The sequence below is a fragment of the Tarenaya hassleriana genome, unplaced genomic scaffold (genome assembly GCF_000463585.1).
Source record: "Tarenaya hassleriana unplaced genomic scaffold, ASM46358v1 Cleome18, whole genome shotgun sequence".
NCBI lineage: Eukaryota > Viridiplantae > Streptophyta > Magnoliopsida > Brassicales > Cleomaceae > Tarenaya > Tarenaya hassleriana.
The window spans coordinates 54,764-70,675 of record NW_010965216.1 but is presented as its reverse complement, the minus strand read 5'-3'; the positions used below and the strand labels follow the sequence as shown (position 1 = coordinate 70,675).

Below are 15,912 nucleotides of genomic sequence, written 5' to 3'. Positions count from 1 at the left end.
CAGAGAAGAGGGAGAAGGTTCACACGAACCACAGAGGGTCGTTTTAGATAAAGGCAAGGGCCATACTGTAGAGGGGGAAGAGGCGAGGTACATTCCGCCTCCTCCACAGGCACCCCCTCTACCATTTCCATCTCGGGCGACGAAGTTTAATGAAGACAACCAGTTTGCCAAGTTTACCGAGATGTTGAAGAAGCTGGAAGTGACCATGCCTTTTCACGAGGTAGTTCTCCAAATCCCGTCCTACACCAAATTTTTGAAGGACATACTCACGAAGAAGAGGGCGGTTGAGAAGGAGACAGTGGCACTTAGTACAGAGGTGAGTGCTGCCATATTGCAGAGGAGTTACCGCAGAAGATGGCTGATCCGGGTAGCCTCTCCATCCCGTGCAGATTGGGGAATGTGGAGATTGAGAGGGCGCTTTGTGATTTGGGCGCAAGTGTCAGTTTGCTGTCTCTCTCCATATTCAAGAAGCTTAATATCGGTGAGCTGAAACCGACAAGGATGGCACTGCAATTGGCCGATAGATCGGTAAAGTATCCCGCTGGGATTTTAGAGGATGTGCCTCTTAAGGTAGGGGAATTCTACGTCCCCATCGACTTTGTGGTTCTGGACATGCCGGAGGATTCTAAAATCCCCATCATACTTGGTAGGCCGTTTCTGAACACGACTGATGTTGTAGTGCATGTCAGAGAAGGGAGACTTACGATGAAGATCGGAGATGAGACGGTTGAGTTCAGACTTGATCAGAATCTTAAGCAGTCGCATTTGGTGGAGTCTTCCTTCTTCCTGGACTTGATAGACACATTGGTCGACGAAGTGAGGGGTGAATTCAGAGAGTCAGAACCCCTCGAGATGACATTGAACGCGGTACAAGGCAGCATGTACTGCGATTGGGAGGAAGTCCGGAGCATTGTTCGGACTTTAGATGACAGCTCATCGATTGAGCTAGAGGGCTGGAAATACAGGGCCATTGAGCCCTTATCTTGTTCTGCCCGTGAGTTCCCTTGGCTAAGGGACGAGGAAAACAGAGAGGAGCCATCACCTTCTCCGAGTCATCAAGCCCCGGTTTCCTCCATTCAAGTCAAGCAACCCGATGTGGAGACGGGCGGGAAGAAAGATTGGGATCCAGAGAGCGCGCCTAAAGTGGAATTGAAGCCCTTACCGCAAGGGCTTAGGTATGAATTTCTCGGACCTAATTCTACTTACCCGATCATTGTGAATGCTGCTTTGACTGATATGGAACTAGCTGAATTAGTTGCATTGCTTAGGGAGTATAGACAAGCCTTGGGTTACACTCTAGACGACATTAGAGGCATTAGTCCATCTCTTTGCATGCGTCGCATTCACTTAGAGGATAGTTCTAAAACCTCCATCGAGCATCAACGTAGGTTAAACCCGACCATGAAGGAGGTAGTAAAAAAGGAAGTGCCCAAATTGCTAGATGCGGGTATCATTTACCCGATTTCGGATAGTGCATGGGTTAGTCCCGTGCAAGTTGTGCCAAAGAAGGGGGTATCACTGTGGTAGAAAACGAGCATAATGAATTGATACCCACTAGGACAGTTACGGGTTGGAGGATGTTCATTGATTATAGGAAGCTGAATTCCAACACCCGTAAGGACCATTTCCCGTTGCCCTTCATCGACCAAATGCTAGAGAGGTTAGCCTTGCATTCCCATTTTTGTTTTCTTGATGGCTACTCGGGATTCTTCCAAATCCCCATTCACCCTAGCGACCAGGAGAAAACCACCTTTACATGCCCATATGGCACCTTTGCATATCGTAGGATGCCCTTTGGTTTATGTAATGCACCGGTGACATTTCAGAGATGCATGACTGCTGTATTTTCTGATCTCATTGAGAATGTTATGGAGGTGTTCGTGGATGATTTTTCCGTCCATGGACCCTCCTTTTCTGTGTGTCTAATGAATTTGTGACGAGTGTTCGACAGGTGTGTTGAGGCGAACGTTGTGCTGAATTGGGAGAAGTGCCATTTCATGGTCCAAGAGGGCATTGTGCTAGGCCAAAAGATTTCGAGAAAGGGGATTGAGGTTGATCGAGCTAAGCTCGAAGTATAGAGAAGCTGCCGCCTCCACGGAATGTTAAAGGAATCCGGAGTTTTCTGGGACATGTCGGGTTCTACAGGAGGTTCATCAAGGACTTCTCGAAGATTTCGAGGCCTTTGACTGAATTGCTTGCAAAGGATGTGCCATTCGAGTTCACCCATGAGTGCGAGGCTGCCTTTGAGACTCTGAAGAAGGCGTTGATTTCTCCGCCTATTATTCAGCCACCGGATTGGGAAGCTCCTTTTGAGCTTATGTGCGATGCGAGCGATTTCGCCGTCGGGGCTGTCTTGGGTCAAAGGAAAGACAGAAAGCTGCATGCCATCTATTATGCGAGTCGGACTTTGGATGATGCACAAGTCAACTACTCCACCACTGAGATGGAGTTACTCGCTATCGTCTTTGCCTTTGAGAAGTTTCGGTCTTACTTGGCCAGGTCGAAGGTGATCGTCTATACCGACCATGCTGCCTTGAGATATCTCCTATCCAAGAAGGATGCCAAGCCGAGGTTAATCAGATGGATTCTCTTGCTGCAAGAGTTTGACTTGGAGATCAGAGATAGGAAGGGTACAGAGAATGGAGTAGCCGACCACTTATCTCGGATTGAGCGACATGAAGATATTCCCATTGATGATTGTCTCCGAGATGATTGCGTGATGGCTGTCCAAGTGAAGGAGAGAGACCTGTGGTACGCAGATTTTGTCAATTTCATTGTTAGCGGGTACATTCCCCACGAGTTGGACTACAACGGGAGGAAGAGCTTCTTCAGAGACATCAAAGATTATTTTTGGGAAGAGCCTTACCTCTTCAAGAGAGGCAAGGATGGCCTCTTTAGGAGATGTGTGCCCGAAGAGGAAGTCCGGAGTGTGATTCATCATTGTCACTCTTCGGACTATGCTGGTCATTTCGGAGCATCGAAGACCTCGGCTAAAATTCTTCAATCCGGGTTTTATTGGCCATCAATGTTCAAAGACGTTCATCAATACGTCTCCTCTTGCGATGCTTGCCAGAGAACGGGGAACATCTCCTGCCGCCACGAAATGCCTCAACGATATATCTTGGAAGTTGAACCGTTTGATGTTTGGGGTATAGACTTCATGGGACCGTTCCTATCTTCTTATGGGAACCAATACATCCGCGTGGCGGTCGATTACGTCACCAAGTGGGTAGAAGCGATGGCGAGTCCCACTAACGACTCGAAGTGGTGACAAAGATGTTCAAGAGGGTGATTTTTCCGAGATTCGGGACGCCAAGGGTCGTGATTAGCGATGGAGGATCTCACTTCATCAACCGTACCATAGAAGTGCTTTTGAAGAAGTATGGTGTGAGACATAAGGTGGCTACCCCGTATCACTCTCAGACGAGCGGGCAAGTTGAAGTCTCGAATAGGGAGATCAAGGCGATACTTGAGAAGACGGTGTCAAGGTCAAGGAAAGATTGGGCATCCAAGCTCGATGACGCTCTATGGGCGTATAGGACAGCCTTCAAGACACCCATCGGTATGTCTCCCTTTCAACTTGTCTATGGGAAAGCTTGTCACTTGCCGGTTGAGCTTGAGTACAGGGCATACTGGGCAATTAAGAAGCTGAATTACGACTGGAAATACGCCACTGAGAAGCGAGTGTTGCAGCTTCACCAACTCGATGAGATTCGGTTGGACGCCTACGAGAATGCCCGGATTTACAAGGAGAGAACCAAGAGATGGCATGATCGTCAGATTTTGCAGAGGGATTTTAGAGAAGGTGATCAAGTACTTCTCTTTAACTCAAGGCTCAAACTATTTCCAGGCAAGTTGAGATCGCGTTGGTCGGGGCCTTTCACGATTAAGCATGTCTACCCTCATGGAGCGATAGAGTTATATGGCTATGGAGGGGATACGTTTAAGACCAACGCGCAAAGGCTGAAGATTTATAACCCCGGGGAGCACGACAAAGAGAGGAGCTTGATGAGCTTCTCTGATCCTCAAGACGAGTGAGCAACCCCGCGGTCAAGCTTAGGACCATAAATAAGCGCTCTCGGGAGGCACCCCGAGCTTGTAGATATCCTTTTTAATATCCTTTTTGCATTGCATATTTATTTTTCTGCATTTGGGAACTTAGACGCATGATGTAATGATGTGATCTTGATGTTGCTTATGTCTTTGCTATGATTATATCAGTTTCAGTTGATCTTCTCTCTTTCTGAGTTTTGATTTTGGAAGGTGAACATTATCGAGCAACCGAGACGATACACAATGTGGAATCATTCACAAGTGGAATGCAGGGAGGCATCTTTTATCCTTGGACACAAGGTTATATACTTATTTTTCCCTCCTATTTCACTTAGCTCTGAATTTCCTATTCCACGTATCTGCCCCTTCGGATTCGAGTGACACCGCGGACGGTGTCTCATTCAAGTCTGGGGGGGTTGAGCATCTAACATCGCTTCAAGCCCTTTTAGAGTGCATTCATACATCCATTTGCATATAAAAAAAATGATTGATGATTTCTCACTATAGATGCATTCCACACTTGCATTTCTTGCATTTGTACATATAGACACCACCTAGCCTTGCATTACATTTGTGTCTTGCATTGTATTTGTTACATATAGGTCTAGAACATGTAGGAGCATATGCATTGCATAAACCGTTTTGAGTTGAGATTGGTCGATGATGAGATGATGATGATAGCTACTTAGAGATTGCTTAACGATTTGGATTTAGACCTCTAGGTGTTCGAGTAGATTGTCGATGATAGGTGAATAGCGAACCCTCTCTTTGATGCTTGCGATTCTAGGTTGTGGGGTATATTGTTGTCTTTAGGTATGCCAAAGAGTAGGACCGACCGAACCTAGGTTAAATATCTCCCTAAAACCGTTCCCGAAGCTTCTCCCATAGGATAGATAGTCTCTTAGAAAAAAAAATGTGTTGTAGGAATAAGCGAAGAAAGTATATACATCCCAACACTCCGCTGCCACTATATCGTTAATGAAAATCATTCGATGACATGAGTGCGTCGAAATTCGATGGTTCGGGTCTAAGTTGTGGGACAAGTGTTGTCATGATCATTAAAGAAAAGCAAAAGCGGAGACACTTGTCAACTTCAACATCCTAGGAACTCGGGATATTACTTCTCTTAGCACTTTCTTGAAAGGAAGAAGAAAAGAAAAAAAAATGTGTGAACAAAATAAATAAAGAGACAAAATATCTTAGAGGAGAAGAACGGTAAATAGGTTCAGGAGAGTGCTTGGAAGTGGGAATTACTCTTATGGTAGATTAAGGACGACATATAAATCCCATACTTAGAAAGTTTAGCTGACAAGAGAGAATAGCTAGAGTAGCCTAGATTAGATTCTACTCCCATAAATTGAGCAGTGGACACGCAACTAGATCTTGAAACTCATCAAATACCGATTTCTATCTCACTGTCCTTCTCAGACTTTGTGTTTCATTGATTTTATTTGCTCGAGGACGAGCAAAGATTTAAGTCTGGGGGAATTTGATGGCTCGGATTTTATACGAGTATGTCTTTGGTTTCTAAACGGTTTCCACGCATTCTTAGGCATTTTTAGAGCCATTATAGGGTTTCGGGACTATTTCTTGACTTTGGCAGGACCCCGAGGGCATAACGCACAAATTCGGTGAGAATCGGAGAAAACAGTCCATCTGGTCTGCCCCTGACCAACTCTGGTCCGGCGGACCAGGAGATCGCCACAACTTCGCCCAGCGCTGACCGAAGACGAGCTGACCAAACGAAAATGAAGGCCTGGTCCGGAGCTGACCAGTTCTGGTCAGCCGGACCAGGAATGTTCCGTGCTCAGCCAATCCGCCGAACCGAAGATGAGCTGACCAAACCCAAATGCAAGTACGGTCCGGAGCTGACCGCCTCAGGTCCGGCGGACCAAACATTCTCCGCACAAAGCCCAGTCAGTTGCTCGCCTGCCCCAGTCAGCCGGTGTGAGTCCCCTGAAGACCTGGTCCGGAGCTGACCAGGTTTGGTCAGCCGGACCAGGACCACTTCTGCGCCGCGTCCTGTGCTTTCATTTACTCCTGGTCCGCCGGACCAAACCTTGGTCCGGCGGACCGCGTGACCTGGAAACAAGTTAAGTCTGATTTTTCGGACTTTTGGAAGAGAGTTCGATTTGGGAACGAAACAAGAGGCGATTTTCTCTCCTCCAAAAGACCTAGGGTAGAAATCTTGAAGGAGAAACAAGGAGTTTGCTTTAGTTTGAAGATTGAAGATCATATTGAGCATCTCTTTCCCTTTCTCTCTCTATGCTTCATCTTGCATCTTGTTTATTTTGTGTTTATGAACAAGATGTGTGAGTAGTTTCTTGTTGTGGGATGAGAGATTAGCCCTCATGTAAGGATGCTTGTCTTAACCTTTGGACCCAAGATTTTGTCTTGTTCATGCTTTCAAACTCTTGCAATGAATGAAATTTTGTTCTTCATAATTATCTATCATCTCTCTTGAATGAATGTCTAGGGGAACCTTGGATTTGTTCAATTGAGTGATGCAATTGCTTGAGTTTTGATTGCTAGAGGTTGATGAATGATGTTTAATGTTACCCATTGGATGAAAATCTTGTGGGTAGATTTTAGGATTGTGAATTTCATGGAGACATTTCTTGGTCTCTTGATGCATTCAATCAATTGGGTTGAAATTGAATTCGAAGAAATTCGGTTCGAATCAATCTAGGATTATGACAAGAGCGTTTAATGCATTCGTGATTTTCACTCTAAGCCACGAAAGTGGATAGAGTACTCTCTTGGATAGCGGATTTTCGGTTCGAAAGAACCGAACCCGATCTTAGTCTTCGAATCCCTCACTTTAGAACGAGCATGATCTAGGTCCATGATTCCTTACGGCATCCTTGCATGATCGGTGAAACCCGACTCCCAATAACTTTTTCCATCGATTATCTCCTCTTGAATTGTGATTGACCTCGATTTTACTTTCTTTCTTTTAATTTTCTGCAACTTACGAAAACCAACAAAAACAATTCTCCGATTTTATTTTCTCCATTTTCCTAGTTTTAGTCGATTCCTAGCTTAACCGCTTAAGTCCTTGTGTTCGACCCCGGTACTACGACATCCGTATACTTGCGGATTAGTTGTGTGTCGGGTATAAATTTAAAACTCGTCACGCAAGTGATCACTCCTCCTTATGCACAAATTTTCCTTGCTTTCTTCTGTGTTTCAAGCCTATTTAAAGGCCCTTGTATGTCAAGAATGAGCAGACTTTGAATTGATAAGAAATCGAGTTGCATTTTGCTTCTTCTTCTTGGTGTGTCCGAGAGTATCGCCTTCTGCGCATGTGTGTGTGTGTCACCCTTGTGCAAGGTCAAAACGTGGTGGATTCAAGGTTGGTTTGGCTCCTTTGAATCCTCTTTCATACCCCTATCTTCCATCAAAAATTGGGAATCATCCGAGTGCCCTTTGGCCTGGAACTTCCCTTCCATCTATCACCTAAACCGAGTGCTCTCGAGTGCTCTGTTTTAGTCCGATTTGCAGATTGTTTTTGAGGGATTCCGAGAGCCCTTTAGCCTGGGTCTCCTCTTAAATATATATGTATAAATACCTTAGTGAGTCTCCAAGTGTCCCCTGGTCTTGAGCTAGCTGCTTTCGTTACCCAAAGGCAACATAAGTCACGCACGTACAAACTGCATTTCACCGAAGGAAACGAGTGAGGCTTCCTTGGCTCCGTGCATATATCAGAAAGCCTCTAGGTCGAAATTCATTCAAGCTTTACACAAAGAATAGACCCTAGAGCACACAACAGGAGGCGATTATCAGGAAGTGAGAGATCGCAGTAGAAGACGGAGATCACGAAGCCGAGAAATCGACTAAGCGTTCCTCTTTCCTTCTATTTTACGATGTTTTGTTGTATTGATATGAACCCTGACGTCTCGATGTTTAGCGAGCAATTCCTCTGCTGTAGGCAGGGATTTGCTATGTAGGGATCTTTGGTTCATAATTCCAGAATTTGTGGTTTTATTTATTCTATTCGGTTTATTGAGTTGCGTTTAATGCGTTTGATCTTGTTGGTCACTTGATTGAATGGACTTACGGTTTTAATTCGCATAGACATGTGGGATTCTAACCTGGAAATAATTCAATAAATAGAACAGGTATTGCATTGAGAGATGAATATTTGCCTAGGGATTATGATAACGTTCGTTCATGTATCCAGGGTTGTAGACTATTGAATCGAGAGATTAGTAAGATAAAGCCTGGATAGTGAGATTAGACTCGAGAGGGTTAACCTCTACTTTAGAGCTTGAATTTCCTGAATCGGTTTGAAAGACCCTTACTGATGGCTTGGATTTTATCTAGATTTTATATGAGTTTGCCTTTGGTTTCTAAACGGTTTCCACATATTCTTAGGCATTTTTAGAGCCATTCTAGGGTTTCGGGACTATTTCTTGACTTTGGCAGGATCCCGAGGACATAACGTACAAATTCGGAGAGAATCGGAGAAAACAGTTCATCTGGTCCGCCCCTGACCAACTCTGGTCCGGCGGACCAGAAGATTGCCACACAAGTCCGTCCCCAGCGCTGAGCCAAGCCCTGACAAGGTGTGTTGTCGTGCTCAGCCAGTCCGCCGAACCATGCCGAAGACGAACTGACCCAGCAAAAATCAAAGCCTGGTCCGGAGCTGACCAGTGGTGGTCAGCCGGACCAGGATCACGAGCCTACTCAGTCAGCCAGCGAACTCTGCCGAACGCCCCTGACCAGACCCGAAGAAGTATTGGTCCGGAGCTGACCGTTCCAGTTCCGCCGGACCAGTACGCCGTTGCCCTTCCTTGGTCCGCCTCTCGCCTGCCCTGTCAGCCGGAGTGAGTCCTCTGAAGTCCTGGTCCGGAGCTGACCAGGTTTGGTCAGCCGGACCAGGACCACTTTGCGCCGCGTTCTCGTGCTTCATTTACTCCCGGTCCGCCGGACCAACACCTGGTCCGGCGGACCGCGTGACCTGGAACTGAATTAAGTCCGATTTTTCGGACTTTTGAGAGGGAGCTCGATTTGGGAACGAAACAGGTGGCGATTTTCTCTCCTCCAGAAGACCTAGGGCCGAAATCTTGAAGGAGAAACAAGGAGTTTGCTTTGGTTTGAAGATTGAAGATCTTATTGAGCATCTCTTTCCCTTTCTCTCTATGTTTCCTCTAGCTATTTTGGTGTTCTTGAACATGAGTAGTAAGTAGTTTCTTGTTGTGGGATGAGGGATTAGCCCTCATGTAAGGATGCTTGTATTCACCTTGGACCCAAGATTATGCTTTGTTTATGCTTTCAAATCCTTGCTTTGAATGAAATTTGTGTTCTTCAAGTTTATCTCTCTTGAATGAATGTCTAGGGGAACCTTGGATTTGTTCAATTGGATGATGCAATTGCATGGGTTTTGATTGCTAGAGGTTGATGAATGATGTTTAATGTTACCCATTGGATGAAAATCTTGTGGGTAGATTTTAGGATTGTGAATTTCATAGAGACATGGATTCTTGATTCTTTGATGCATTCAATCAATTGGGTTGAAATTGAATTCGAAGAAATTCGGTCCGAATCAATCTAGGATTATGACAAGAGCGTTTAATGCATTCGGGATTTTCACTCTAAGGCACGAAAGTGGATAGAGTACTCTCTTGGATAGCAGATTTTCGGTTCGAAAGAACCGAACCCGACCTTGATCTTCGAATCCCTCACTTTAGAACGAACATGATCTAGGTCCATAATTCCTTACGGCATCCTTGCATGGTCGGTGAAACTCGATTCCCATAACCTTTCCCATCGATTATCTCCTCTTGAATTATTGCTTGCTTTGATTTTACTTTCTTTCTTTTTAATTTTCTGTAACTTCCCAAAACAACAAAAACAATTCTCCAATTTTATTTCTGTCATTTTCCTAGTTTTAATCGACTCCTAGCTTAACCACTTAAGTCTTTGTGTTCGACCCCGGTACTACGACATCCGTACACTTGCGGATTAGTTGTGTGTCGGGTATAAATTTAAAGCTCGTCACGCAAGTGATCAAGTTTTTGGCGCCGTTGCGGGGGACTTTTTACAGTTTCCATATCTATGATAGATTGACTCTAGGTTAGTCTTTCCGGAGTCTTTGATTTTTCGGTTTGATTTTTGTGTGTGTTTGTTCACTTCCTTTTTCTTTGCGTGTTTGTGTGATTTTTATTTTTCTCTTGAGTCAATTTTTCCTTGTTTCTTTTATTTCTTGATTTTTCTCTTCTTAATTTTTTGCTGTTGTATTTCCCTGGACTTTTCTGGACAATTTCAGATTTTCCTGGACTTTTCCGAATTTATTCTGGACATTTTCTGGGTTTTTCTGAATTTTTTCAGATTTTTCCCGAATTTCCTGGACTTTTCCGGGATCGTTCTGGATTTTATCGGGTGTCTCTCCCTACTCTCTGCCTTTTTATTCCCTTTGATTTACCTTCTCTGCCTTTTTCTGGACTTTTATTTCTGCAGGTTTCCTTAGTACATGAGCAGACGTCCCACTCGAAGACAACTCGACCCAGATTTTGAGCTTGCCTTTGACCCGGACATAGACAGAACCGAGAGGGAAATCCGCAGAAAACGAAGAGAAGACAGAATGGCAGAAGAGGCAGCAAGGGGTGAAGCGCAGGAAGCACAGCCAAGAGAGCGTGCCCGAGCTAATTTGCAGACTTTTGGGATGTACACGACGCCCAAGCATACTCAGCTACTCTCCTGCATCAACCGACAGCCCTTAGACCATTTTGAGCTTCAACCGCAGTTCATTCAGATGCTGAATCAGATGAGCTTCAGAGGGAGGTATAATGAGGATCCGAATTCTCATCTTACGCAGTTTAAGATGCTTTGTCACACCATCAAGAAACCGCTAGGGGTAACAATGGAAGATGCGATGATTGAGGCGTTTCCCTTCTCTCTGATGGATAAGGCGCGGGATTGACTCTATACTTTGGAGCCAAATTCCATTTCTACATGGGATGAGATGGAGGAGAAGTTTATGATGAAATATTACTCTCCCATGAAGACACAGTTGGCGCTGAACAAGATTAACACATTCGCCCAAGATGACGGTGAGACCTTGTATGACGCTTGGGAGAGGTTCAAGGAGTATCAGAGAATGTGTCCGCACCACGGTATGGACAACAAATATCTCCTCTCTACATTCATACATGGCCTTAGGGATGACACGAGAGGATGGATTGATGCAGCATGTGGAGGCAGCGTGTATGATCTCTCTTCCGAGGCACTAGAAGTGCAGATTGCTAAAATGGCGAAAGGGAGAAGCATTTCAGGGGAAATGGGCAGCAGACGGTCTTTGCCTAAGGCTGATGTCAAAGGGGATGCTAGCGAGTCTTCGGCTTTACAAGCCGTTCTTTCGGAGCTTTCTGCCATCAAGCTGCAACTTGCTAAGTCCGGTTCATCAAACCCGCAGAAGGGTAAACCGGGCTTGTACATGGTGGAACAAGGAGAAGAAGCCATGGAAGAAGTCGACTATGTGGGAAGAAATCAATACAACAATCAGTCGAACTTCTACAATCCGGGGAATCGGAATCACCCTGGCTTTTCTTATGGCAACCCGCAAGGAGCGTTGAACCCTCAGCATCAAAGCGGAGCAAAACCTCAGGGACTGTCAGGATTTCAGCCTAGATACCAGAATCAGGACTACCAGAGCCAGAATCAGGGGTATCAGAATCAAGGCCAGGACTACAATCAGAGAAATCAAGGATACAGAGCTCCTCCGCCTCAGGCTAAGGAAGAAGAGTCAGAGTTAAAGTCGATGTTAGCCCAGCTAATGCACGATCAGAAAAACTCGTTTTCCAGCTTGGGTCAAGAGATGCAAGGATTCAAGGGGAAGCAAGAGAGCTTTGAGCAGAGATTGGATGGGATGGATGCACATCTCAAGATGGTTGATAACCAGATTGCTCAGCTTGCTTCCCAAGCTGCGAGACCTCAAGGCCAATTTCCGGGTAAGGCTGATCCTAACCCGAGGGAGCATATTAATGCTATAGGCTTGAGAAGCGGAAGACAGCTTTCGGAGACCTCCCCAGTTGTCAGAGAAGAGGGAGAAGGTTCACACGAACCTCAGAGGGCCGCCTTAGACAAAGGCAAGGGCCATGTTGTAGAGGGGTAAGAGGCGAGGTATATTCCGCCTCCTCAACAGGCACCCCCTCTACCATTTCCATCTCGGGCAAGGAAGTATAACGAAGACAGTCAGTTTGCCAAGTTTACCGAGATGCTGAAGAAACTAGAAGTGACCATGCCCTTTCATGAGGTAGTGTTACAGATCCCGTCCTATACAAAATTCTTGAAGGACATTCTCACGAAGAAGAAGGCGGTTGAGAAGGAGACAGTGGCACTTAGTACAGAGGTGAGTGCGGCCATATTGCAGACGAAGTTACCGCAGAAGATGGTTGATCCCGGTAGCTTCTCCATCCCGTGCAGATTGGGGAATGTGGAGATTGAGAGGGCACTTTACGATTTAGGCGCAAGTGTCAGTTTGCTGCCTCTCTCCATATTCAAGAAACTTAATGTCGGTGAGCTGAAACCGACAAGGATGGCAGTGCAATTGGCCGACCGATCAGTGAAGTATCCCGCTGGGATCTTGGAAGATGTGCCTCTTAAGATAGGGGAATTCTATGTCCCCGTCGACTTTGTGGTTCTGAACATGCCGGAGGATTCTAAAATCCCCATTATACTTGGTAGGCCGTTTCTGAATACGGCTGATGCTGTTGTGCATGTCAGAGAGGGCAGACTCACGATGAAGATTGGTGACGAGACGGTTGAGTTCAGACTTGATCAGAACCTTAAGCAACCGCATCTGGTGGAGTCTTCCTTTTACCTAGACTTGATCGACACACTGGTCGACGAAGTGAGGGGTGAATTCAGAGAGTCAGAACCCCTCGAGATGGCATTAAACGCGGTACAAGACAGCATGTACTGCGATTGGGAGGAAGTCCGGAGCATTGTTCGGACTTTAGATGACAGCTCATCGATTGAGCTAGAGGGCTGGAAATACAGGGCCGTTGAGCCCTTTCTTGTTCTGCCCGTGAGTTCCCTTGGCTAAGGGACGAGGAAAACGAAGAGGAGCCATCACCTTCTCCGAGTCATCAAGCCCTAGTCTCCTCCATTCAAGTCAAGCAGCCCGATGTGGAGACGAGCGGGAAGAAGGATTGGAATCCAGAGAGCGCGCCTAAGGTGGAATTGAAGCCCTTGCCACAAGGGCTTAGGTATGAATTTCTCGGACCTAACTCTACTTACCCGATAATTGTGAATGCTGCTTTGACTGATGTGGAACTAGTTGATTTAGTTGCATTGCTTAGGGAGTATAGACAAGCGTTGGGTTACACTCTAGACGACATTAGAGGCATTAGTCCATCCCTTTGCATGCACCGCATTCATCTAGAGGATAGTTCCAAAACCTCCATCGAGCATCAACGTAGGTTAAACCCGACCATGAAGGAGGTAGTGAAGAAAGAGGTGCTCAAATTGCTAGATGCGGGTATCATTTACCCGATTTCGAATAGTGCATGGGTTAGTCCCGTGCAAGTTGTACCAAAGAAGGGGGTATCACCGTGGTAGAAAATGAGCATAATGAATTGATACCCACTAGGGCGGTTACGGGTTGGAGAATGTGCATTGATTATAGGAAACTGAATTCCAACACCCGTAAAGACCATTTCCCGTTGCCCTTCATCGACCAAATGCTAGAGAGGTTAGCCATGCATTCCCACTTTTGTTTTCTTGATGGCTACTCGGGATTCTTCCAAATCCCCATTTACCCTAGCCACCAGGAGAAAACCACCTTTACATGTCCATATGGCACCTTTGCATACCGTAGGATGCCTTTTGGTTTATGTAATGCACCGGCGACATTTCAGAGATGCATGACTGCTGTATTTTCTGATCTCATTGATGATGTTATGGAGGTGTTCATGGATGATTTTTCTGTCCATGGGCCCTCCTTTCCCGTGTGTCTAATGAATTTGCGCCGAGTGTTGGACAGGTGTGTTGAGGCGAATCTTGTGCTGAATTGGGAGAAGTGTCATTTCATGGTCCAAGAGGGCATTGTGCTAGGCCACAAGATTTCAAACAAGGGGATTGAGGTTGACCGAGCTAAGGTCGAAGTGATAGAGAAGTTGTCGCCTCCACGGAATGTTAAGGGAATCCAGAGTTTTTTGGGACATGCCGGGTTCTACAGGAGGTTCATCAAGGACTTCTCGAAGATTTCGAGGCCTTTGACCGAACTACTTGCAAAGGACGTGCCTTTTGAGTTCACCCATGAGTGTCAGGCCGCCTTTGAAACTCTGAAAAAGGCGTTGATCTCTCCGCCCATCATTCAGCCGCCGGATTGGGAAGCCCCTTTTGAGCTTATGTGCGACGCGAGTGATTTCGCCGTGGGGGCTGTTTTGGGTCAGAGGAGAGACAGGAAGCTTCACGCCATATACTATGCGAGTAGGACCTTAGACGATGCTCAGATGAACTATTCCACAACCGAAAAGGAGCTACTCGCCATAGTATTTTCCTTTGAGAAGTTTCGGTCTTATTTGGTCGGTTCGAAGGTGATCGTCTATACCGACCATGCCGCCTTGAGATATCTCCTATCCAAGAAGGATGCCAAGCCAAGGTTAATCAGATGGATTCTCTTGCTGCAAAAGTTTGACTTGGAGATCAGAGATAGGAAGGGTACAGAGAATGGAGTGGTCGACCACTTATCTCGGATTGAGCGACATGAAGATATTCCCATTGATGATTGTCTCCGAGATGATTGCGTGATGGTTGTCCAAGTGAAGGAGAGAGACCCGTGGTACGCAGATTTTGTCAACTTCATTGTCAGCGGGTACATTCCTCACGAGTTGGACTACAACGGGAGGAAGAGGTTCTTCAGAGACATCAAGGATTATTTTTGGGAAGAACCTTATCTCTTCAAGAGAGGCAAGGATGGCCTCTTTAGGAGATGTGTGCCCGAAGAGGAAGTCCAGAGTGTGATTCATCATTGTCACTCTTCGGACTATGCTGGTCATTTTGGAGCATCGAAGACCTCGGCTAAAATTCTTCAAGCCGGGTTTTATTGGCCGTCAATGTTCAAAGACGTTAATCAATACGTCTACTCTTGCGATGCTTGCCAGAGAACGGGGAACATCTCCCGCCGCCACGAGATGCCTCAGCATTACATCTTGGAAGTCGAGCCCTTTGATGTTTGGGGCATAGACTTCATGGGACCGTTCCCATCTTCTTATGGGAACCAATACATCCTCGTGGCGGTCGATTATGTCACCAAGTGGGTAGAAGCGATGGCGAGTCCCACTAATGACTCGAAGGTGGTGACTAAGATGTTCAAGAGGGTGATCTTTCCAAGATTCGGGACGCCAAGGGTCGTGATCAGTGATGGAGGATCTCACTTCATCAACCGCACCATCGTAACTCTTTTGAAGAAGTATGGTGTGAAGCATAAGGTAGCTACCCCGTATCATCCTCAAACGAGCGGGCAAGTTGAAATCTCAAATAGGGAGATTAAGGCAATACTTGAGAAAACGGTGTCAAGGTCAAGGAAGGATTGGGCGATGAAGCTTGACGATGCTCTATGGGCATATAGGACAGCCTTCAAGACACCTATCGGTATGTCTCCCTTCCAACTTGTCTATGGGAAAGCTTGCCATCTTCCATTTGAGCTTGAGTACAAAGCTCTTTGGGCGATCAAGAAGCTGAATTTTGATTAGAAATCGGCCGCAGAGAAGCGGATGTTAGAGCTTCATGAGCTTGATGAGATTCGGATGGATGCGAATGAGAATGCCCGAATCTACAAGGAGAGAACGAAGAAGTGGCATGATCGCCGTGTATTGCAGAGAGTATTCAGAGATGGTGACCAAGTACTCA

The 15,912-nt window shown here is 46.0% G+C and overlaps 1 protein-coding gene across 1 annotated transcript; it reads left to right on the top strand.

The window, feature by feature from the left end:
- The first annotated feature begins 3,103 nt into the window (after positions 1-3,103).
- Positions 3,104-13,345, top strand: LOC109116554. Its single transcript, XM_019202201.1, has 5 exons — positions 3,104-3,245; positions 3,338-3,941; positions 12,781-12,972; positions 13,104-13,233; positions 13,337-13,345. The coding sequence occupies exons 1-5, from the start codon at positions 3,104-3,106 to the stop codon at positions 13,343-13,345; spliced, it is 1,077 nt and encodes a 358-aa protein (XP_019057746.1).
- The last annotated feature ends 2,567 nt before the right edge of the window (positions 13,346-15,912 follow it).

Coding starts and splice junctions, on each gene's coding strand:
- LOC109116554 (XM_019202201.1), top strand. CDS start 3,104: ATGCCTCAACGATATATCTTGGAAGTTGAACCGTTTGATGTTTGGGGT. Junction 3,942..12,780: donor TATGGCTATGGAGGGGATAC/GTTTAAGACCAA, acceptor TGTGCATGTCAG/AGAGGGCAGACTCACGATGA. Junction 12,973..13,103: donor AACGCGGTACAAGACAGCAT/GTACTGCGATTG, acceptor CCCTTGGCTAAG/GGACGAGGAAAACGAAGAGG.